The 25,343-nt window shown below is 47.6% G+C and overlaps 1 protein-coding gene across 2 annotated transcripts in view; it reads right to left on the bottom strand.

Annotated features, from left to right (window-relative positions):
• The window catches only part of BFSP2 (beaded filament structural protein 2), a 62,720-nt gene that overhangs the window by 22,876 nt on the left and 14,501 nt on the right, over positions 1-25,343 (bottom strand). For both annotated transcript variants that reach the window (XM_032333388.1, XM_032333393.1), the window contains exons 2-4: positions 8,129-8,211; positions 2,200-2,356; positions 984-1,145 (exon numbers count right to left, since the gene is read on the bottom strand). In XM_032333388.1, coding sequence (XP_032189279.1) covers positions 984-1,145; positions 2,200-2,356; positions 8,129-8,211 — 402 coding nt within the window. The remainder of the gene's footprint in view (positions 1-983; positions 1,146-2,199; positions 2,357-8,128; positions 8,212-25,343) is intronic.

Here is a 25,343-nt window from a genome sequence, read left to right as displayed (position 1 = left end):
CAACTGCAGCCTGCAGGCAAATCCAGCCTACCTCTTGTTTTTATAAATAAAGTTTTATTGCAACACAGTCATGCTCATGTGTTACCTTTTGTCTTTTCAATTGTTGTAATAGACTGAATTGTTGTAGTAGACTGTCACGCCCAGGAAGTCGCATATTTATTTTTTGGTGCTTGACAAAGTTTATTGGTTCCTGGTATATACCTTTCTGTACTCTCTTATTTTCCCCCATTTGACCTTATTATGTGAGCATTTCCCAGGTTGTTATAAATGCTTCATAAATATTTCTAATAATTACCTGGTATTTCATTGTCTGGAAAGGTGGTAGCTTAGCCTTACTCTTACTATTAAATATTCATGTGCTTTTCTCCCAATTTTTTTCATTTGTATAATGAATGTTTCAGTGAATACATTTAGATATAAACTTTGTATTTTCAATTCTTTCTTTAGGACAGTTTCTAGATTATTCAACTGGTAGGCAGGGGCATTTCAAGATTCTCAATGCGTATCATCAATTTCCTTACTCAAACATGTCATACTAGTTTACTCTCCTCAGTAATATAGGGAAGAACCTACTTCATCACACACTTGTCCCCATCACATCAAATATTACCATTTTAGGGGCGCCTGGGTGGCTCAGTGGGTTAAAGCCTCTGCCTTCGGCTCAGGTCATGACCTCAGGGTCCTGGGATCGAGTCCCGCATCAGGCTCTCTGCTTGGTGGGAAGCCTGCTTCTCCCTCTCTCTGCCTGCCTCTCTGCCTACTGGTGATCTGTCTGTCAAATAAATAAATAAAATCTTAAAAAAAAAAGTATTACCATTTTAAACATATTATGCCTTTAGACAGGGAAACAAAATGTTATTATTTTAAATTGTATTTATCTTATGTCTAATGAGATTGAAACTGTTGCATTTCTCCTTTCCTATGTTGACTGCCTTTCACATTTGCTTGGCCTCCTTCTGCACAGGGAAAAGGTCCTGCCTCACCTTGGCTTGGAGCAAGGCTCCTGCTTCTGCCCGGTTCTTTTCGACATCTTTCTCCCAGTGGATCCTGATGGTCTCGAGGATGTCGTCCAGACCAGTGCCGATGGCAACACCCATCTGTTCCAGCTCAGACCCTGCCAGCTGTTTGTACAGCACTTTCACATCCTGCAAAAGACAATATACTCTCCAGATGAGTTCCAGAGGACAAGAAGAGCACACAGAGTTTTTGCCAGCAGAAGCCCAGGTCTGTGCGCACTCCTGGTGCTTCTCATTCTGCTCCTGCCAAACATGAGGCTTCCCAGAGCCTGGTAAAATCCCCGACCCTCTTGCCAGCACGCATGCCATGGTCTTTTGCAAGCAGAAGGCATTTCTTAGGCTGGTGTTTGCAAGCCTGGGCCCACTTAAAGCAAATACCAAATGCATAAATAGCAAAATAATTCAGAGGAAGCAACAACAGCAAGATGAAATGTCTGAATTTCGCTAAGTCAGAGTAGGCTGGGAGAGATTTAGAGGTCACTAAAGGGTGGCAAACGACTGAGCTAGGAGCAGGGGGACGTGGACTTAGGGCTCCTGGTGAGCCTAAGGTCAGACAAAGGAAGGATCTTCTCAAGGTAAGCACAGTTAAGTGGGTTTTGACTTTTTCAGCTGAACGCACATTCGATGTCTGCTCAGACAGTGACATGAATGAGGTGGAACAGAGTTGGGGCTGTTCTGCAGGCAGCTGGACCGAATCATGATTGGGAGGTCGCATTGTCCCGTTGAGTCCTGTCACTCCATGAGCTGACCTAATTTCATGAACGAGTGTGTGCAAACCACAGCCTGGATCTACCATCAAAGTTATTTTGTTTGCTCCATGCAGTGTTAAAACCAACCAACCAACCAACTAACCAACCAACCAACAAAAAAGGCCCCAGAGTACGAAGCCTTGAGTTAGGGGATGCCTTCTCTGGCTTGACACAGCTCCCTCACTCTCCCCTGTGGACCTGCCTCTCCTTCATTTGTGTTCCAGCCTGGACCTGAAGCCATCTGAACTGGAGACTCCCAGCATCACCTTACCCACTACAAGGAGTCGGAAGCATTTTACTCGTGTTTTGCCCACAGCCCTGGGCAAGCGAGGCGGAGAGGCCGACAGCAGCTACTGTCACTGACTGCGAGCTCACCAGACAGCTGCGTGCCTCTGGGCTGCGGCCAAGCCAGTGTCGCCCCGGCCCCCACTTACCTCTTCGTAGCTCCTTGACAGAAAGCCAAGTTCTTCTTTCAGGCTTTCTATTTGACTCTCCAGATCCATTTTTGTCAAATTAGCTTCATCAATGACTTTATACAGCGAGTTAATTTCCTCTTCCGCTGCCTTTCGAAATGGCTGCTCATTTTCATATCTGCAGATCAAGGAGCTTAATCAGCATAGGTGGGCAACCCAGAAGGGGAAATAGCCAGGTTACAGATGGTAACGACAAGCCAATTATGTGATAGACAAATGAATGTTAGAAGTCACTGTTCCAACGGCTTGGAGGGCACTGTTACTGCAAGTGTTACATGTTGATTTATTAAAATGAAAGCGATAGGCAGCCAACTTCTGATAACCTAGCTTTACAGGCTGTCAGGCTAATGGGGCGCTGGAAGCATAGAACTCCAGGGAAACCTTCTCCAGGAGCTGAGATCCAGGTAGGGGGATCTGGCGCGTCACCATTATTCTGATTTGTCATCCTTCCCCTGCCCCCCCACCCGAGGATCCTTTACCAAACATTACTGCATTACTGAGAATCTGCTAAGCACCAGACTACACACTAGCAATCCCCAAACGGAAAGCATGATTTCTGTCTCCAAAGAGCCCATGTGCAATTTTAAAACTGGCTGCAAATCCAAATGCTTTTAGGGGCCAAGTGGGGAATAGAGATGAGGGACGAGGGTCGGGTCTGGGAAGCAGGGAGAGATAGGGACTGAAGCCCACAGCATCCCTCATTCTTCATGCAAGGGGACCTGGTGCTCTGCTCCTTCCATTACCTCTGCCTGGGAAGGACTGTGCCAGTCCTCTTCAAGGACAATGGGAAGCCTGGATTTATATGTGAAATATTCAGGGTTTTAAAAACTTGCAGCCTGTATAATAACACACACAGCACACACATCGACACAAATCTGAAACTGCCCCCCTGAGTTCTTTTCATCTCTGGTTTGCACAGAGCCTTCTTTTTATAAACCGCCCGACATCTTTGCCAATTTCCCTCAGTGTTACTCCTTTCCTTCTATGGCCTTCCACCAGCTGCACGCCTCAGCCACACTTCACACCTTAGCTTCATCCATCCACAGAACAGAGAAATCTCACATCATTCACTGAAGAAAGCATCTTAGGATTTTAGAGTTTTAAGGGAATTTAGGATTCAACTATTCAAACTCTTACCCAGTGACAATCCCTTGCTAGCATTCTTTAAAAATTTTTTATTTATTTATTTATTTTGAGAAAGAGGGTGCTTGAAAGAGTGCAAGCCAGAGTGCAGGATCAGGGGGAGGGACAGAGAGAGAAGGAGAAGAAGAGGGAATCTCCAGCAGACTCCCTGCGGAGCATGGGAGCCTGACCTGGCGCTTTATCCCAGGACTCTGAAATAATGACCTGAGCCGAAATCAGGGGTCAGTCATTCAACCAACTAAGCCACCCAGGCGTCCCTCTACAGCAGTCTTTGATGGGTGATTTTGTAGCCTCGACTTGACTACTTCCAGTGACAGGGAACTCAGCACCTATCATCACTACCATCCCATTTTAGGACAGCTCTAATTATGGAAATTTCTTCCTTCAAGAGCTTAAGTCTTCATTCCTGTAAGAGTCTGAATTCCACTCTCTGGAGCATCTAAAGTCAGTTCTACCCTTCCTTCTGGCAGTCCTATAAATATTGAGAGTCTAGTCTCTTATATCACTCTCTTTTCCCCTCATTCCTTCCTCCAAGCCTTTTGTTCCTCAGATTAAACATTCCTAGTTCCTCCATTCTTCATATAAATTAGTTTCCATATCCCTCATCATTGGTGGCAGGGACTATGACCTTCCCATCTTTGTATTCTAAGCATCCACCTTCAGGCTTCAGATATATGTGGGAATGATTAGAAATGCTCTAACCGGTCCACATCTTTCTCAAAATATGATACAGAGACTGGAATGCAAAACTCCAGATGTTGCCTGATCAGCTCAGACTCCCAGGGGACTGTCTGCTCCTTTGTTTAAACTCTCTAGTTCTATTTATCATGGGCCCTAAGGTTTGCTTTGTGGGTTTTTCTTTACTTGCGTATTTGTTCATTTGATTTTGACCAGCTATATTTGCTGCTAATAATGGGTGTCCTATCAACTAGAGTCGCTGAGCATTTTTTGCAAGTCCAATTACCCTGTTCTTTCTGGACATTCCTGGTATTTGGCCCCCAAAGTAGGAGTTCATATATAACTCTTTCAGTTTCATTGGTCCATTGTTCCAATGTGACAGTCCCCTGGGAGTTTGAGCTGATCAGGCAACATCTGGAGTTTTGCATTCCAGTCTCTGTATCATATTTTGAGAAAGATGTGGACCGGTTAGAGTTGATTCCTAACTCTATTCTTCTATTCTATCTCTACTCCTATTCTTGTCCTTACCAGCCCTCCTGGCTTTGTATCTTCTGCCATTTTGCCCTTTCATGCCAAGGCAGCTTTCATACACCTTATAGTTAAAAATAGTAAATGAAGGAACCAAGGACAGAACTCTGTGGCAGACCACTAGAGACTTACCTCAGAGTTGGACCTGTACATTTGAATCCCCCCAAAGAGCTGGTTTTTGAAATCATTTTTATGTACTCTATATGTAGGATTGATTTTCTACCCAAATGTATTCTTCATGAAGGACTGTAATTTTGTTAACATTCAGTCCTTTTGGAATCAAGTCCTGTACTTCTAGCTGGAATGAAAATCCACCTGTATCATTGGGTTTGGTCCCTGCTGACCCAGGCTGCAAGAGCTCCCCTGTGCCTCTGAAGTCCTGTTTTGTTTCTCTCTCCAGGGAGCCTAGCTCTGTCCAGGGTGGGCTCCATTCAGCATTATGGGATAACTCAGGTGTCCTATAGACCATTTTTTGAAAGTCCTCTAAGCATTTGACACATCTCTGTGATATCCCCCAAGGCTGCTGTTAAGCTTTTAGCTTTCTCTTGTTGTCTTTTTTCCCTTTACCCTCCATTTCAAAGTCTCCAAATAGAATCTCTTTGCTCGTGATACCCAGAGCTTTCTGTCTTGACCTGCAGGCCCCTCTGGCCCAAAATCTTCAGTGGCATACCGCAGTTTCTGCTTGGTTGCTCAACCATTAGCTCAACTCAGCTTGATCAAAGCCAAACTCATTATCCATACCTGAATTTTAGACTAGCTTTCTTTTCACAATTTTCTATTTTAGTCAATAGAATAGCAAATCTTCTAAATTATCCAAGTTCAAAACCCAAAATTTACCTTTGTTTTGTATTTCTTTTTTTTTTTTAAGATTTTATTTATTTATTTGACAGACAGAGATCACAAGTAGGCAGAGATACAGGCAGAGAGAGAGAGGGGGAAGCAGGCTCCCTGCCAAGCAGAGAGCCCGATTCGGGACTCGATCCCAGGACCCTGGGATCATGAACTGAGTCGAAAGCAGAGGCTTTAACCCACCGAGCCACCCAGGCGCCCCGTTTTGTATTTCCGGCCCTGCCACTACTTTCCTTGACCCATCTCTCAAGTCTGCTCATGGCCACCACCCCAGGCAAACCTTGACCTATAACAGCCTCTGACTGTCTTCCTACAACCGACCTACAGTTTTGCCCCCAGAGGGACCATCCTTAACCATACTGGGTCACCATCTGCTGAGAGACCTAAGTGTCCTCCTCTGGCCCCTTAGTAACCTGATCTTGCCTTCCTTTTCAACCTTGGCTCCCAGTACAGGCCCTGCCCTGCCATCCGTCCAGCCTGTTTGCTCCCATTGCTTCTGGCTCATTTGCTCCATCTCTCCTCTCTACCAACACAAATTTCCCTTTAAATCTAGTCACGATGAACCATTGCTCAGACCCCTTCTATGGGTCTTCTCTCAGATCATCTCTGAATTCTTTGGTATGGCTGACATGGTCTTCTGGGATGTGGTCTCTCCCTGGTTTTCCAGCTTCATTAGCTTTCCCTCCTTCCTTCCCTCCACATGCCCTGGTTATAATGAGCTACTCGGTGGCCACTGATGCACCTTCTTTCTCATGCCCTTCTACCTTAGCACATATTACCACCCTTCCTGGAAGTCATGCTTCCTTCATTGGCCTGGTCAACTCCTATACCAGTTTAGGGCCCAAATCAGGTGACACCTCTGTTGTCAACACTCCCTGACCAGATTGCCGCCATTTCACCTGTGCTCACCTCAGTGATGGCACAACCACTCTGTGATGCTACTGTCTGTTCACTCCTCCATCTTTGACACTAAACCATGAGCTCCTGGAGATCCCATTCACTTCATTCCCAGGACTTGGTCAGGGGCCTGGCAGATATTCAAACACTTGTTGAATCCATTCACTCATTTACTACTTCAACAATGATTTGTGGTCATCTATCTTGTGTGTGGCACTGTTGTAGGCACTGGTAATACAACGGGGAACAAAACAGACCCAGCCCCTGATACTCTGTTGAATGGCTGGATGAAGGCATGAACGCATAATGAATAAATGAAGGAGCGAAAGAAATTTCCGTCAGATCCTACCTGAACTTCACAATTAATTAAGTTCTGTCTTAAATTTAGTACAAATGGCTTCATGTTTATTGGCATCTATCTTTAGGTGTACAGTAAGCTGTCGGTGGATGGATGTTGGCTTCACGGTTTTGTGCTCCTGTGACCTTGGTGAACACAGTGTTGTCTGAGACAGCAACCCCAGATAACTGAGAGTCCTCTTGACTCCAGAGTGGCTGCTAGGGGAGGTCATTTTAGCAGATGGAGAAGCTTGGTTTTAGAGAAAGGAAGGAACCCTGGGTCTGAGGAGATGGTAGAGATTTTCCTTTTCATCACAGTGCACCTCTTATTCTAAGATAAGCTCGGCAGTGGGATGGGTCACGGTCTTCACTAGAGACTCCCAGCTACATGCCTTTCTTCTTTGTCTTTACCAGTTTAGGGAAATGTTCCCTAAATAACTATGCCATCACCCATCCAATTGCCCAACATCCAGAACACCTTCCTCAGAGCATATTCTCAAAATCGCTGTTTTCATTAATGAAAGATCTTTTTCATTTTGTTTCTCCATGAGAAACAAACAGCATTTCCCAAACCTCACGTGCCATCGTGATTTTGCCCTAAATGCATCTCTCTCCTTCATTATTTACTTTACATGGTTCCTTAAATTCATCTACTTAAAAAGTAAATGTTAAATCGGTAAACTTGAAAAGCTCTTTATAGTCAATAAATTTTAAATTGCCACTACAAATTGTAGTGCTGTAGTGGAAAAACAGTTTTATGAGTCATAAATAGAAGGTAACTCTAAAAATACATAACTATTAAAAATAAAATGTTTATCCTTATATCACTTAAAATGATCTTCATCAGTGCTATAGATGCCATATTTTAGGATACACTTCAAAGAGGTGTTTTTCAAGGCTGGGGAGTTAAAAATACTGAGGCCCGGACCCCACCCCCAGGGACTGTGGTTTAATCAGTCTGTATGGCTTGCCTGTTGGCTTTGTGAAGTGGCCCAGTAATTACAACACAGGGCTGCAATTGAGAAACATTGCTCAAAACCAACAGCTGTTCAAGTGTGTTCCTAGGGGTAGCGGGATCAGCATCATGGGGAACTTGTTAGAAATGTAAATTTGGGGCCCCACCCCAGATTACTGAATCAAAAACTCAGAAGGTGGGGCACAGCAATTTGTGTTTTCTATAAGAGCTCCCAGTGGTCCTGAAGCATGCTACAATTTGAGAACTCCACTCTGAACTAGGAGACATTGGGCAACATCTCTGAGCCCTTGGGACCTGGTTTGTGTCTATAAGGAGGGTTTGGGCTGGAAGATCTTTGCTCTGGATTCTCCCAGGACCTCTTTGATTTCACTCCAGCCTCCTGTGCTGCAGGCAGTGAATGCTGCAGACCCCAGAACAGCATCACGTGACTTCTCCTGGAGTCTGGAGGAGCAGAGGGACTGTCCCCTCTGTGGCAAATGTTACCTCTCTTTAAAGTCGTCTGCACCCGCCTGGATATTCTCTGTCTGAAGCATGAGCCGGGCATTTTCCAGGACTGCCTCGCCCACCTAGAAAAATCACACACATCAGAGGAAACAAAGTCACTGGACCATCTTCCCTCCCTTCCCACTGTGACTAGCACTGGGCACAGAGGTTCTGGGGGGAACTTAGAGCACCTTTCTCATAGCAAATATTTTTAGAATCCAAGTGTCTCTCTCCAAAAAGGTGGAGAGCAGATAAGCCAGAAAACATAAAATCTGGATGCCTTTTAAGAGCCTTTAGAGTTGGATTTTTGGAGCTAAAATATTACTCAAAGGCAGACTTGTTCATAGCCTCTGTCATAAGGCTGAACATTCAACTCCCAGGGAAGTTTCAGGCTCCTTAAATGAACAGCCTGAAAGTTCTAGTTCATTGCTACCCAATAGAACTTTCTGTGATGATAGAACTCTTCTATGTCTCTACCATCCATCATGGTGACCACACATGTCTACTGAACACTCAACATGTGGCAAAGATGACTGAGGAACTGAAAATTTAATTTTATTTAAATTTAATTTATCATTATTTTTAATAGATTTTTTGGGGGGGCGGGAAAGAGTGCACATGAGCTGGGGAGTGGAGGGGCAGAGGGAGAGGGAGAGAGAATATTAAGCAGGCTTCATGCTCAGCGTAGAGCCTGACTTGGGGCTTGATCTCACAACCCTGAGATGATGACCTGAGCTGAAATCAAGAGTCTGATGCTTAACCCACTGACCCAGCCAGGTGCCCTTATTTAAATTTAATTTAAATTTGAATATCCATCTGTGGCCAGTTGCCAATATATTGTACAACTTGGCTCTAGAATTTCATCCACCCTCAAAACATACATATGAACATCAACACTGTGCATATGATTTGGGAATTTCATGGAGCCGTGAAAAGTGGTTTTTCAAAACCAGCTCCCCAAACCCTGCAGAATGTACCCAAGATTTTGTTTTTATTTAGGTGTGGTGAGGCCAGCAGATCAGGAGATGACTGACATTGAAAAGCTGTTACAGTTCCCAAGGGGTGGGGCAGCCCCACCACGCAGGTCCAGAGGAGGAAGTACTAGGGTTGGTCGCTTAAGGATGAGGGGAAAACGTAGGCAAAAGCCTTTATAGTGGCTTTCCTGGGAAGGAAAGGGTGAGGCAGGGTTAACAGTTGAGCAGGTTTAGGATTGGGTGGCTAGAAGATTTTCAGCGGTCTCTGGGACCCCGGGGTGTTCTCGAAACTCCTGGGATGCTTAGGGCCATTTTTCAGATGACAAATTCAAAGCCAAGGGCAATCACCCTGCTCGATTTCTCACAGTGATGCCCATGGCAAATGACTCACTCTAGTGCAGGACACCAAATCACAGCAGGTCTAGACGGTGGGCTGGAACATGACTGCTGTAGAGAAGAAGGCTTTACTAACACTCTAGACAACGTGGCTGGTGCGAGGGCGGGGGGGGGGGGGGGGGGGGCGGGGGGGGGGCGGGAGGAGGGGGATGGGCGGCCACCTCTGTGGGGCCTGGGGCTTATGCAATTTGGGAGACTGCCTTTAAGAAAAAGGAAAAAAAAAAAGACTAATACAAAGGGGTGTGCACAAATAAGGGACCCTGAAGCTTTAATTCTTAGAATTCTTCCCCTTGGTACAGCTTAATTTTGACTGTGACAGGTTTCTGCTTTTTAAATGTGGGATCTAGGCAGACGGGCAGAAAAAGTGAAAACCAAGCAACACTCCAGAGCATAGGCTGGATATACATATTTGGAGTTGTACAATTCTGGAAAGGCAGAGAAATGGCTGAAAATGCAATCACCCCAAATCTTGCCTTCCAGAATAAGCACGGCCAGCATTTGGATCTATTGTACTTCCTTTCAGCCTTAGCTTTGCCCAGCGACAGCAGTAGCCCGTGCGTTAATTTGTAACACTTCCCTCTTGATTGCAAACTCTTGATGAAGAAGAGGCTGCAGGGAGCAAACCGGGAAGGGGTCGGGTAGGAAGTGCCCATGGCTTGAAGACGTGCCGCAGCGAGGGCCTGGCTGCTCTGTGTCCTCCCTCCTCCTTCTCACTTGCGGTTGAGGGCAGGAGCACTTTCTGGGGTAAACTGGACACTGTCCAGTAGAGAGGGTAGTTCTGTCCAAATGTCTGTCCTGGGAAGCTCGTGCAGCACTTGGCTCAGGGAAGCTGGAGGCCTTCCTGCTCTAGCTGATGTTTGGTAACAACCAGGGGCTTATTCAAGCCTCAAGCCGAGGCTAATTATAGGTCCTCACTTGCCAAAGCTCAGTGGCTGGCCCTGCTTCCTCATATCCTTCACAGAAGGATCTTAAAATAACCTGCTAGCCCCCAAGTCAGCCAGAGAACCCCTTTACTGTTCAACTGCAGGTACCTCGGCTTAGGAACTTGCAGGAGAGGGGAGGGGGCGGGGAGCTCTGCCTCCTTTACTGTAGAAAGGGCTGTGAGGCAGCAGGACAAGGGCTGGGACCTTGGCTGAGGTTTAGCATAGGCCCAAGACCTGGATGGAGGCCAAGGTCAAAAGTAAAGCGTGGAGAGCCGGCCATGGAGGAGGCTCTTTGTCTCCACCTGGGAAAGCTTCATGAAATCCTTTCCAGGGCTGAGGACAGAAACTGTGGAGGGGAGGGAATGTCCTGACTGCATATAGATGTGCCCAGCCCACGTGCTGGGGCGTCTTGTCCTGGCTTGCCGGGGCAGACTGGTGAAGATTCCAGGAGTTTTGGGAGCCAGTGGTTAAACACAGCCATTGTGAAAGTTGTAATTATGTGAACTTATAATTACATAAATTCTATGAAAACCCAGTTAATAAATACTCAAAATGAAATGTCCTAAATATTTAACCATTTTGCTCTCTTTGACTGTCAGCCCTGCTCTGGAGGTTATTGACTTCTGTTGAATCTGTGCCCTGGAAACCCTGTGTAATGGTACATCCCCGTGCATCTCCTCCCAAGTCTGCGCTCGGGAGGGATAGCATGGTGGGAGCTCACTATCGGCCACTGTGAGAGGATTTACATCAGGGAGATTGGCCACTGTTAGAAGCCAGAGCCTTCTGTTCATGGAAGGCTGCTTGTTACACAGCAGCTCAGTGACCGTGCCTGACATGAAACTAAATACTCAGCACTCATAAATTCACAACATGCTCATGATCTCTAACCCTGACACCAGCATACCTAGTGTACAGATGACGGTGTCTAAAATTGCCCCACATCACCCAGACGGAGAGTGGCAGAGCCAGAACGCACCACCAGGTCACTGTGACTCTGCAGCATGCATATTTTGGTCACCAGCCTTGGAAAATAAAAGGCCCATCAGAATCAAGAGAGAGACTCATGGAGGAGGATTGTTCTCTTTTTCCTGTAATAGGACAGCCGGGACTCCTGGTTCCTCCTTGGGCTGCATCACGGAGATAAAGAGCTATCTCTCCCACCTGCACGAGGAAGCTCGCCAAATCAAAGCAATCCAAACCATCTTCTGCTCTCATCTCCTGAGCTTTCCTTGCTGAGCCCCGTAAGGGGAGCAGTGCTGAGCAGACTGTGGGCCCAACTCTGAAGGCCTGGAGAACGTCGGTGGCTGAGTGCTGTGTGTCAGGCCTGCAGAAATGCCATCTGCATTTAAAACTGCGGTACCTGCGCATTAACTACCTGGTCCTCTCACTTTTATGGTTGAAGCGGATGCAAATTAACCCCACCTCTCTGAGCATCTTCTTTCTCCAGGAGCAAAGGCAGGACGAATACCAAATACGAACATGTACAGTCACTAGGTTGATGCTGTGAGTACGAGCACCCTTGCTCATAACCCTGGAACTGCTCCTGCCCTGTTTTCTCACCGGAAGAGAGTGTGGACCAATGTCAGAGTTGCACTGCAGGGTGAACTTGAAGAGCCTGGCATGCCAGGAAGGCCAGCAGGGGAGACCTCTCCTCCTCCTCTCCTTCCTCTGGCCAAACAGAGCCGACTCCTCCGCTCAGCACATGACAACTGTTTCCTCTGTGCAACATGACTTAACACTGGGTCTCCTGTCGGTTACAGCAACCTCCGTGAGAATTGGAATGTGAGATTAGATGGTCTGGAGGGTGTAGGACTCAGGATTTGTAAGTTTTGCTGGAGGAAACAAAAGACCCTTCAGAGGATATAATTCAATGGAGGAGAAGAGCAAGGCTGAGCGCCATGGGGAGGGATGGCCAGAAGCCAAGGTCGGCACGGGCTTCGTCTGGAGAGGGATGGTACAGGCAGGGGCGAGGGTGGGTTCACTGCTGGCTGGTGTTAGCTCCAACTGCTCTTGGCTCAGTGTTGCGGCCAGCTCTGCTTTAAGTTACCTCCCGGCGACTGTCTTGCTCTCGCCTCCAGGTGGAGGATTCCTCGGCACACTTTTCACCAACTGTTCTCCAAGTGCGGTCCCTGGAGCGGCAGCACCAGCACCACTTGAAGCCCGTGCGGAAGGCAAACTCTCAGACATCTACCTCAGATGTCAGGATCCGAGTCTCTGGGGTGGACCCCGACAATCCGTGTTGAAAAGCTTTCTAGGGGCTCGCAGCGCACACTTGGCTTGCAAAACCGACCTGCCACCGGTCCTGCCCATGCCGCCTCTCAGGCTGCTCCCGGCATTCCTCCATGTCCTTGCCTATGTCCTTGCCCACACGTAGAAGCCCTTGCTTTGCCACCTCACACTCCTGGGCTTTGCCGCCTAAGAAACCCTACCCTGCTTTCATGTAACGCTTATCTCAAACACGCCTTCCTCTGCAAAGCTTTTTCATTTACCTGCTCACTCACTCTTGCCTTCATTTCATCGGCACATTGTTTCCTCTATGCCAGGCTCTGTGCTGGTTGTGGGGGAATCAGCAGTTACTGCAGGGGACGTAGTTAGAAAGCCAGGCAAAGGCAAGATCCAGGAGCAGGGCCCCTGGAGCGAGGGAAGGGAGGCGGGATTTGCTGGGAAGCCCCTAAAAGGCTCTGAGCAGGGCGGGTGAGCAGGTGTGATCTGCACCGTAGGTGGGCCCCCCGAGTCCTGAAGGAAGGGGAGATTGTTGGGCACAGGGGACTGTGCCGAGGGCCCAGCTAAGAAGCTCTGCAAAAGCCCCCGGGAGATGATGGCAGCTTTGACTAGGGCAGTTATAGGGGCCACAAAGAGAAGCAGACAGGTTTCAGACTTACTTTGCTGATGGAACAGATGGATTTTGGTGACAACAGTTGTGGAAAGAGGGAAAGAAAAGAATTAAGGGTGATTTCTAAGTGTTTAGCTCCAGACCCTGGGTGCACGGTGTCCTTGCGGACTCTCTTCCTCCTTCCTTGGATCATTTCTGCATCGGAGTCACACCCCGACCTGCAGCCCACACAGAGTAGACAATGATCTCATTCATGAACCCAGCTCTTCCACTCACCGGCTTAGGCCAGTTACTTGGATAATTCTAAGATTCGGTCTCCTCATCCCTAAAATGAAGATAATACTGCTTCCTACCTGCTAGGGAGGCTCCAAGGAGGAAAGGAGACCCCGCCGGTAAAGCACTGGGCCAGCTGCCTAGCACCAACTAGGTACTCCTTACACGGTGGCCATTGTCATCACTGCTGTGTGCTGCAGAGCAGAGCACCAGGCCGGTGACGATCCAATGGCCCTGATGGGCGTGTGCAGTCTGGCACCATTCCTGCCCCCGCCACCCCAGGCAGCTGAATGAAGACTTCCATCTAGTGGCTTGGTTTTTGTTTTTTCTTTTGTTTTTTGTTTTTTTTTTCCTGACCATAGTCACTTGAGAAAAGCTCTGGTCACTGGTACTATGATGATGAGGATTATATCCCTTCCTACGGCTGTTTCCTTGCTATGGCTGTAGTTATTAAAATAAATGATGCCAGTGGGGGCAGGAGAGAAATTTGATCGTTACTATGGTTTTAAAAGGTGAGGACAAGCAGCATTTTTAGAAGGGTTATCATTTGGGCCCAAGGGTACAATTAATGTTTTATTTGGAGTTAAAGATATTGGCATCCCAGCAGCCAGAGCTGCAGGTGTGGGGAGGATGTGGGCAAGACTGGGCCCCTGGGAATTAGACTTGACGGGGGCTGTGGCAGGGTATAAGAGTCTCTGGAAACCCTTTACACATTTATTTGACTTTCAAGTTTAGGATGAATGCTCAGCATAACTTGTTCTAGTAATAAATGAACAAGAAGTCATTATCTCTCCTTAGCGTCCCACTGAAACTGCATCTTCACCATGATGGTGGAGATCACCATGTTACCAAGCTGGACAGATGCCCCTCTGCACTCATCTTGACCCACGAGGCACACTCATCACAGAAGATGGATTTTCCTCTCTTGGCCTCCATGATGCAGCTCTCTCCTGCTCTTCCTTCTACTTCACAGCCAAGCTTTCTCGGTCTCCCTCACTAGGTCTTTCTCCCTCATGTGACCTCCATATGCTAGAGTTGCTCAGGTTGGGTCATGAGACTTGTTCTTTTCTCCTTAAGTGACCCAGGACAGTAGGTATCAGTTGAATTAATGAGCCCAGGATTAGTACCGCCTCTCTGTGGAGAACCAAAGCAGGAAAGACGTGGTTCCCACTCTCAGGAACACCCAGGTTCCTACCTGGTTCCAACCTGAGATCGCCTCTAGCACCTCCCTCTCTCCCCCTCCCAGGTCAGAGTGCCATCGAGCTTCTGCACCGATGTGTCCCAGCCTCTAGCACCTCCCTCTCTCCCCCTCCCAGGTCAGAGTGCCATCGAGCTTCTGCACCGATGTGTCCCAGTTCATCCCTGCTGCACTGCTCAGCCTTGGGTCGAGTCCCAGTCGTCTCTCTGATGCTTTTGCCTGATCGTTGCTACCCAGGGTTGGAGAGTACAAAGCCTAAGCACACTGAGTTCAGATCGCAGGTGCAGGTGGAGTTAGGGAGCATGCCCTAAAGCCCGGATGGAGAGGTTGAACCATCTCGAGCATAGTTGACTCCTGAATGCAGTCACAGACATTAAGGATCCAGGGAGGATCAGGGGCACCTGAGAGCTAAGGTTGGGTCTTTTTTCAGGAGGTCAGGACGGTGGACATTTCTGCGTCTGCACTGCAGATAAATGACCTCTCATTGAACTGTGTGCTGTCTGAAGAATGTCTTTGTCAAAGGGGTCAGATGAGCATGGAGTGAGGGGCCAGAATGGGTGGGTGGTGTTAGGAACCATTTGGGGGCAATCGGGAACACCCTGCTCCCTATGGGTTGCTCTCTGTCTTGATGAGGACAAACCTTCTTAGGCCTTACCTTCCCCCCAAACCTCTCTACCCATCCCAGGACTAGTTCTGAGATTATCTAGCATCCTGCCTCCAGCTCCCTGGGAAATAGGAGGGCCTGATTGGGACAGCAGCACCACTGCTGGGCACTAAGAGTAGCCACCACTGTATAGTCCTATCTCGTCCTGGGTGTATGTATCACAAAGGTTTCTTTGCCATGAGCCAGCCCTCCAAGGTCTAATCTTCTACAGACTTCTTAACAAAATCTGAGTTTTGAGCGCTAAGCACATCAAGATATAGTGACCAGAGCCTTGAAGGTTCTGTTTGGGCAGCCACCTGATCGATCTCTCCTGTTCTTTCTTTTCTAGATTTAGAGCAAATGCATTCCAACCTCCCATTCCCTTTTTTACTGTAGTGACTTAGTAAGATGCAAATCTGAGCTCACATTTATTCAACAGTGTGCTCTTGAACAAACCCACACGATTCGGGCTTTATCTCTTCTTCACTCTCCTGCTTCAAACTGAACTATTTTTCTGAACAGATTCAGGCCTTTCCAGTTTTCAGAACCATAAGTCATGCTTCTGCTTCTGTATGTCATGGCCTAACCATGCCACCTGGCTGCCCTGCTTTCCTTCTTTGCCTAGTAAACTCTTAGTCATCCTTCAAAACCCAGCTCGGGCTGTGCTGGGCATCCCATGTATGCCCCAGATCCACTGTGGGCATCTGTCTATTACTGCAAGTTGTCATGCTGTATTTTATTCTGGACTTTTTCTCTTTCCCCACCATTGACACCACTGTGTCCCCTGGGACCGGGGCAGCCTCCTCTCTTTGCCTTCTCAGCACCCAGCTCAGTGCCTGGCATGCGGACACTAGATGTTTGTGAACTCAGTAGGTGAAGTGGGCTAGCTGAGGAATGCAAATGAACACAAACAGGTAAGGCAGGGTGTGTGGAACTAAGTGGAGCTTGCCTGAGAAGAACTCAAAATCTAGAGCCAAACTTCATAAAACCCCAAATACAAGTAACCAAACAAATCAAATCCAAACACTTTTACTGCACTTCCTACACTTTATGCCAGGATCAGCCCTTCATAGGCAGGTCGTCATTTAATCCCTGTGCCCAACACCAGTGGCCATACAGAGTGCGTGCAAGCTCAGTCCACACATGAGAAGCTGAGACCCAGAGAGTTCAACTGACTTGCCCATAGTGCTCCAACTGAATTTCATCCGTGTCTGCCAGACTCTGCAACCCACGCTCTTTTTCTTTTATTTTCTTTTTAACAAAAACCCCACTTTTTATTATGGGACATTTCAATGAGGCAAAGCTACATATAAAGGTAGAGAGACCCTAGAATGATGGCTCCCTTACTCCCCACTTCCATTACTGAAATCTCATGGCTAAATTTAAAAACTTCTATTCCTGCCACCGCCCCCCCCCCGCCCCACACCTGTCTGAGATGATTACATACATATCACTTCCTCTATAAATATTTCAGGAGTCATGCTCTATTTTGAACTTCTGCATTTTAAATTTAAAAGGTATCAGAGTAATGCATACATTTGATCACAAAATGAAACAAGAATGAAAAGAAAGGCTGGGGCTGAAAATCGTTCCCGAACCCACATCTCCTTGTCCCACAGCCCCAGTCCCTGCATCTTCTGCCTTTTGTTTGTCCAGAGCTTGCCCCATATTTCTACAAATCTTTGATTGCTTGAGTTATGAGCCAGAGATATCATTTATTGACTTCCTAGCCAACAAATGAAGATTTAGCTCACTCACACACCACTGCCCTTTTCCTGTATTTATTGGCCATCTTGGTGACTTTAAATAAGAAATCTCTATTTCTTGCTGTGTCAGTCATGGAGCTTCTCTTTCAGGCACTCACGCGCTCTCTAATAATCACAGGTGTTTTATTGTCTCAGGTCAAAGTGAGGACACAAAACCAGCTTAATTACTAACCTACTTTACTGACGCCTGTGTGAAATATAGGTCCTTTCTGCTAGGAATTATGACACAGGTGCCCCTGACGCGCAGAAGCTGTGGGCAGAGAGCCAAATTGTTTTATGTCCCAACTGAGCATCCTCAGGCCTGCAGAATACTGTCAACTGCCTGATTCGTTCTCGCAGTGCTGCCCTCTTCAGGGCACTTTTACACAATCCCCCACGCAGCCATATAGCATTACCACCGTGCTTGAAGCATGTGTTTGACATTAGGGGGCTCCATTTCTTCTCTTGTGAAATGGGGCCACTATAGCTTGGTAGTACTAGCCACACAGTAATCCCTTAAATGGTGTTTGTTAAGTGAATAAGCGATATATGTTTAAAGAGCCAAACATATGAAATAATGATGAGACACTGAGTCACAAGCAGCAGACCAGCAAACCTTTAGGAAAAGAGGGTGTGGAGGAAGGGAGGTCTCACACACTGTTCCAGGAGGATAAATCAGGTAGCCACTTTGGGGAGCAGTTTGGCAATGCCATGTAAGAGCCGCTGACAGTTCCTAAGTACTTGCCAAGAGCAGGGTCAGTCACTTTTTCTATGAAGGGCCAGAGAGGAGATATTGTAGTCTTTGTGGGCCCACAGTTTTCGTTGCAACTAAACAACACTGCCCTTATAGGATAAAAACAGTCGCAGACAATTAGCATGTGAATGGATGTGACTACATTCCTGTCAAACTTTATCGATAAGATCAGGTGGTACCTGGTTGAATTTGGTCCTACTCTGACCTGGGGAAACTCTCCCATGCGTGCATGAGGTTTATGCACTCTCCTGTTTGTGACAGAGATAAGTGGAAGCAACCCACATCCATTAACAAAAAAAATTGTAACCTGTGGAAAAAAATTCATAACCTGTGGTGTATATACAAGGGAATGTTATCTTGGTCACCATGATAAATCTCAAAAACAAAATGAGAAGTGAAGAAAGCAAGTTGCAGAGGGAAATACTATGTGGTAGTGAATTTTATGTGTCAGTTGGCTCTAGTGGTCAGATACGGTCAAACATTATTCTAGATGTTTCTGTGAGAGTGTTTTTGGATGAGATTAATATTTAAATCAGTGGACTCGGGGATGCCTGGGTGGCTCAGTCAGTTAAGCCACTGCCTTCAGCCCGGCTTGATCCCAGAGTCCTGGGATTGAGTCCCACACTGGGCTCCTTGCTCAGTGGGAGCCTGCTTCTCTCTCTGCCTCTGCCTGCCACTCTGCCTGCTTGTGTTCTCTCTCTCTCTGACAAATAAATAAATAAAATCTAAAAAAAAAAAAAATCAGTGGACTCTGGGTAGAGTGGATTGCACTCTGTAATGTGGGGTGGCCCCATTCAACCAGTTGAAAGCCTTAATAGAACAAAGACTGAGTGCTCCCCCCCCCGCCCAATACCCCATGATGGGGAAGGAAATCTGTCATCAGATGGTCTTTGGACTTGAACGGGGACATTGGTTCTTTCCTGGGTCTCTAAACGGCTCCCCTTAATCTGGAACATCCAGCCTCCATTATCCTGTGAACCAATTCCTTAAAATAAATCTCTTTCTCTCTATATAAACATCCTATGGGTTCTGTTTCTCTGGAGAGCCCTAATACACAGTATGATACAACTTAATATAAAGTTTAAAATCATGCAAAACAATCCCACAAAGGGTTTATATACATATATAGTAAAACTGGAACAACATTGGCGGAAAGTTAGAGCAGTCATCGCCTCTGGGGACGGGAACGAAATCAGGACAGAGCACAAATAAGGTTTCCATTGAAATCTTTGATTTCATGTTTAAATATAAAAGCAAATAACATTAAGATGGACAATTCTGGATGTTGAGCACCTGTTTTTATGTTTGAAATAGTTCATAATCAAGAAAAAAAATGAGGTAACATAAAACAACCAGGAGAAGAAATCTAGTGCAGCAAATGTTATGCGGTAGGTCCCTAACGTGCAGAGAGAAAGACTGGCTGGAGAAGGCAAGTCAGAGATGGGTAGATGAAGCAGAAAAGGCCTCTTTGGGCTGCAGGGATGGCGATGGAGTGGGACTGGCTGTGGACTAAGGTCTGGGGTAGGCAGGGCGGGACAGGAGGTGTGTGGACGTAGGAACTAAGAACAGTGTACAGATGTGGGTTCGCCATGAGGTCACGGTCACAGTCGCTAGAGCTTTCCAGCGGCACTTTGTATTTACCCCAAGGGGGCCCTTCAGAAATGGTTATTCCTGATTTCCTCTGGACAAGTTTGTTTCCTGGGCGCTGGCCAGAGTTAGAGGAATTTGCCTTCTCACTAGGGACTTGTTGAGGCTTAATCTAAATTAGGAGCTCTTCTTTCCTATTTCAGGGGTGGCTGCTGGAGGTTTTTAAAAACATGTTTGTATGTCCCCCAGGCACCCCGCTTTTCCCTTCCCACAAACTGCACTTGGGTTCTGCTTCTTGGTTATCTGTTGGGACAAGTGGGCTTCTCTCCCTCCTGCCCTGCATCCCAGAAGACCTCTGGGGTAGGGCTGCCTCAAACTTTGGTCTGTCTCAGGTAGAGCAGGGCACACAGGCTCTGGAACTAGACTGCCTAAGCTGAAAGTGTTGTCTCTATCACTGCCTAGCTGTGTGACCTTGGAAAGAGTTATTTAACTGCTCTGAACCTCAGTTTCCTCATCTTCAAAAAAGGAGTCATAGAAGCAGTAGCCTCATAGGGTTGTTGTGAGTTTGAGTGAATTAAGATGGGCAAGAACCTCAGAACAAATTCTGGCACATAGTAGGTGCTCAGTAAATGTCAGCTGTGTTCATCTCCACTGAGGATTAACATGGGGGGAGCAGAATGCTAGCACTATTTAAACGGTGTTTCTCTCTTCCCCATACTTGTTTAAGGTGCACGTTCTTAGGAGACATAGGGTATTGGAGCAAGATATGAAGAGTTAAGCCATAGGCTGGGGGAGGGAGTCCTATGCAGATTTCTCTGCCATCTGCTTCCAGGAAACCTCAACTCAGCAATTTCATCTCACAGTTTTAGAATGAAAAGTGCTCTTGGAGATCGTGGAAAATGAAGATCTGAGGCCCAGAGAGGTGTGGAGGCTTACCTCAGGCCTCGGGGCAGGTCCTTTGCCCTTGAGAATCCAGTAGCAAGGACTCACAGGGACACCACAGGCTGTGACTGGAGAGGCAGGGTTTCAGACCCTGTCTTTGTTCCTTGGGGATTGTGATGCTCTGCAAGTCTCCCTGTCTGTAGACTGGGGATAAGGAAAGTTGTTGGATTGCAAGATGATTATCAGAAATATATGTGTCACAACAGAAAGGTAACTGCACTGGGAGGTCCCTGCCCTCCTGGACCAGCCCCGAAGGGGCACCCATCCCAGGCATAGAGGTGGAGCCTGTGATGGGCATGGCAGCCTGAGCTCATTTGAGAGAGGTCCTGCTCAAGAGGGCAGGCAGCCAGCACGGAGAGGGGTTGGCTGGAGGTGGGACAGCACCTGAAGCGGGGGTGCTTCTCCTTGCAGCGGGTCCAGTAGGGAAGTCTTACAAGAACCCAGAAAGGGGTCCACAAGAGAAAAATTCTGGTTTAAATTTTAGCCAGACCCAGACGCTGCAAAGCCCCCTCACAACAGCATGTGTCCAGGAAAAACTCTCCAGTCATCTTTCCCTCTCTTTTTCCCCTGCTTGCACTTTGGTCAGGTTGAAAGAGCAGTGGGAAACGAGGGTAGGAAAACTGCAAGAAGGAGCTGGGCGCTGGGCCTAACTTGGGGGGGAAGGAGGGATGAAGGTGAGGGTTGACGTGTTGAATAATATACTGACTAGACCATCTACTGGCTTCAGACTGTGTTTTGGGACTTAAAATGAGCATGGAGCTTTTAGTTACTGACAAGTGATCAGAAAAGTCATGAGACCATCCATGTTAATCAACCAGGGGAAGGAGACAGTATTTACCTCCTGATGAAAAGATCAAAAGGGACCTTGGAAGAGGTTCCTCTTGAACCAAAGCCATTTCTTGTTTTTATTTTATTTTATTTTTTAAGATTTTAAATTTATTTCAGAGAGAAAGGGGGGGGGGAGGCAGAAGGGGAAACAAGCAGACTCCCTAGTGAGCAGGAAGCCCAACTTAGGGCTCTATCTCAGGACCCTGAGATCATGATCGGAGCTGAAACCAAGAGTCAGATACTTAACTGGCTGAGCCACCCAGGTGCCCCCAAACCAAAGCTGCTGCTTTTATAACTGCCTCCTGAGTCCTTCCTGATCAATGTACAGTTGACGTCCGTCAGATGCCTGGCATTGTGCTTGGCACATAGCAGGCACCCAACAATGTGTGGATTTAATGACTCATCATCCCCCTTAGACCTTCGGGTCCCGGAGTCTGAGAATTTTGACGTGTTCTATTGAATTCTCATAGTTCCCGGTACACAGCAGACCCACTTTCAATGCCGGATGAATGAACATAATAAAACTGAGTTCTTTGCCAGCCCCATAGCAGCTACCGTGACAAATATTACACTGTCAGGACTGCTGGGGAGGAGGGAGGCTGGGCCAATGCACGCCAACATCACTAAAGATTCTGCACTTACATGTGACACTAATTACACCCACGGACTGAGGATCTGCAGCCTTATCTGACACTGACAAAGCCTTTTTCCACTCATGTTATTCTCCTTAAATTTCAGAAGGGTCGGGGCCATGGTGGCAGGTATAATTATCTCCCTCTTTTTGAAGATAAGGAAGCAGCAGGTGGGAGAGATTAGGGATCTGGGAGAAGCATTTGGTGAGCTGAGACTTGGGCGGGGTTACTCAGGACCCCTGACTCCAAACGCAGGCTCTGACCTGAAACCCAAAGCCGCAGAAAATGCAACTAACAGAGAAAAGGCGGGGGTGGGTTTCTCTATCATAAAAGGAAGCAGGGCAGAGTAAGAACAAATTTGCTGGCTAATATATGCGAAGTCTCAGGGCAAAGCATAATTTTATGGCTGATTTATAATCCTCAGGAAATTGGGAGCTATCATGGAACAGAGAGACTGCAGGGCAGCATGAACTGCATGGCTGGTCTTTCAGATCAAGGTGGTGTTGGCAGCAAAGGGATGATGATAGGCATCCAAAACTGAACACAAATGACATTTTGCAACATGGGTTACTAGATAGGCAAGCTAGTGCTCAGGGCAGCTAGAAGGTGACACTATTTGCCAAGAGAACTCAGTCAGAGGCAGCAATGTGGGACTCTCCCATCTCCAGGAGCTCTATCACCGGAGAGCCCTGGGGGGAGGGGAGGCTAATAAAACTGTTGGTTCACCAGTGGTGCTGCACAGGACACTACCTGACCCTCGGAAGTGAAGTAGGTGGCCAGCATGTACTGCCTGTACTTGGCCCCAGCCAGCCCCATAGCTGAGCCACAAAGGCTGAGGGAACAGGGCTCCACGGCGGGCTGCTGTTTCTCTTTAGGCTTTGCACTGCTCAGAGCTGATGATGAGCCGTGACAGACAGGTGTATGGCTGGAGGCTTGGGAGACTCGAGCATTCCACCCTCTCATTTTACAGAGGAGGAGCCTCAGAGCAAAACGGGTTGCTGCAGGGCACTGAGCTAGCTAGCAGTCAGAAGTGAAGACAGACACAGGGGGCGGACGCACTTGGTGTCTTCCTGTCCTTGAGGGACACGTGCTCACCAGAGTGGGAAGGGAATCTGGCCTGTTCCCTGTGTCTGCAGGGAGATGGCAGTTTGACCCAATCTCTTCATTTCACAGTTGAGGAAGCTGAGGTTCAGAGAGGTGTGGTAACTTGTCCAAGATCACATGGCAATTTAGTGACGTTTACTCTGTTTCTACTGTATGGATAGTACTCTCTCAGTCTCTCTGTACCATGGCTTTCTTTTCTGAATCTCAAGCTCCATGTGGTTCAAAAGGGTCTGGGATCTGATGCCAAGTGCCAGGGAAGCGAGGGTGACATGAAGCAGGCACAGAAATATTGGTCATTCTGGAACTGTTTACAATGACATTTGAGGAAATAGGATAAAATGTTGGAAATAGGGACTATAACATGAAAAGGATCCCAGTAGTTACTCTTATGGGTTGAATTGGGTACCACTCCAAAGACAGGTTGAAGTCCTAATCCCCAGTGCCTGTGACTTTATTTGGAAGTAAGATCTTTGCAGATGTCACCAAGTCAAGAGGAGCCCATGAGGATGGGCCCCAGGCCAGTGTGACATGTAAGAGGGAAATCTGGACACAGACACAAAGGGAAAGTGAAGGCAGAGATAGGAGTGATGCATCTACAAGCCAGGGAATGCCAAGGACGCCGGCCCCCACTGGAAGGTAGGAGATATATTCACAACAGAACCTCCCTCGCAGCAGGATCCAACCCTGCTGATTCCTATATTTCCAACTTCCAGCTTCCAGAACAGAAGAGAATACATTTCTGCTGTTTCATCTACCCGGTTTGTGGTGCTTTGTTCTGGTGGCCCCAGCAAACTAATACAGCTACCTTTTATTAACTGATTACTTTGCCGGGTCCAACCATTTGTTGATGTAGCCAATATTTCCTGTGTATCTGTTTTGTGCCAGGCACTGTCCTGGGCGCCAGAGAAAGACTGGGGAGTGAGAGATGCTCATTTCTGCCTTCCTGAAGCTTGCATTCTACTTACCTCTACTATCTTCCAGAGTCCTTACAATATCCTGTGAGATAGGGATCATTCTCTCGCAACTTAGAGATAAGGAAACTCACTTTGGGGGTTAGTACCTGGGCCGAGGTCTGACTTCTGGTAAGGGCAAAGCTAGGCCTGGGCTTGGCTCTGTCTGGAGCATGGCCCTGCACTTACCTGTCACTCTGTTCTACCTCATTCACTGCTTGTGCACATGACTGTGGAGATAAGACTCCTGGGGGACAGAAGGGTGAGGCAAGTGGGACTGTGGGTCCCAGAGGCACAAAGTGGGCCCTAAGTCATATTACAGTCAGGAAACCACACCTCAGCCCCTGGCCTTGAGAGGCCCCATTTATAGCTGTATGGGGCAGAGAGCCCTCGCACTCCTGTTCTGTCTCCATCAGCCCCCCTCAAGGTGAGGATGCGGGAGCTCAGGAAGCCCAGTTTGGGTGGAGGAGGTAAAACCACGGCCCTGGCAGCTAACAGGGAGGCCCTGATACTCTCACCAGCTCTGAACATGCATATAGTACCAGTGATAACCAGACAGGGTCACTCTGTGATGGTGGTGAAAAGAGACAGAGACAAGCCCGGCTGTAATCATAGGGGAAGAGAGAGAACAGGATGCTCTACAGCCAGAAACTCAACATTCCGCTTTCGGCCAGCACGGGTGATGAGGGTTACTGCTGCTTTGTAATGCCCATTCTGTGCCTACTTCATCCCTCCCATCTCCTGGGTAAAATCTGAAAGATACCCACTCATCATCCTGCCCCAGTTTCTGGCAGCCTCAGAAGCAGAGCAAATCCTTGTTCTGAGCCTTTCCCCCAAATCACCCAGCACAAGCCCAGACCTTCCAACTCCCTCTTCCTGAGAGGTCCCAGGTTCTCCCCTCCTGCAGCAAGCTAATAAACTTGACTTTGTCCATCCAGAGGTGTGTTCGCAATGGTCTGTCTGGCTTTAGCAGGTGCGTGTCTCACCCCCCCAGACCAGGAACCCTGGGGATTGGCACTGGGGGCCCCTCCCACTGGGTATGAATCTTGCTGAACCTTCAGCTCTCCAAGTAGTACTTGGAACTGGGTGGGGGAGAGGATTGCCCTGCAGGGGACAGGGACACAGCCCAGAAGTCTGTGGATAGCACTGACTGATGCTGGCATGAATTTGGAGAGGAGGCCTCCTCCCACCCATGCTGGAGTGGTGCACCTTGGGGAGTTCCTGAACTCTGTTCAGATATAGACATTCTGCTTCAAGGGCCGACTGCTCAGCACATTTTTTTCTGAGCGTTGAAATCACTGAAAAAGAAAAGTAGAAATCCCCGGGGCTGGGTGGGGTGGGTGGGTGCTATGCCATTTCCTGGCAGCAAAGCTATTAAACTTTCAAGTCCTCATCCCAAGCTGCCTGACAAGCTGGAAGCCGCCCAGCCTCAC

The sequence above is a fragment of the Mustela erminea genome, chromosome 1 (genome assembly GCF_009829155.1).
Source record: "Mustela erminea isolate mMusErm1 chromosome 1, mMusErm1.Pri, whole genome shotgun sequence".
Classification (NCBI taxonomy): domain Eukaryota; kingdom Metazoa; phylum Chordata; class Mammalia; order Carnivora; family Mustelidae; genus Mustela; species Mustela erminea.
This window is presented reverse-complemented; position numbering and strand designations above follow the sequence as displayed.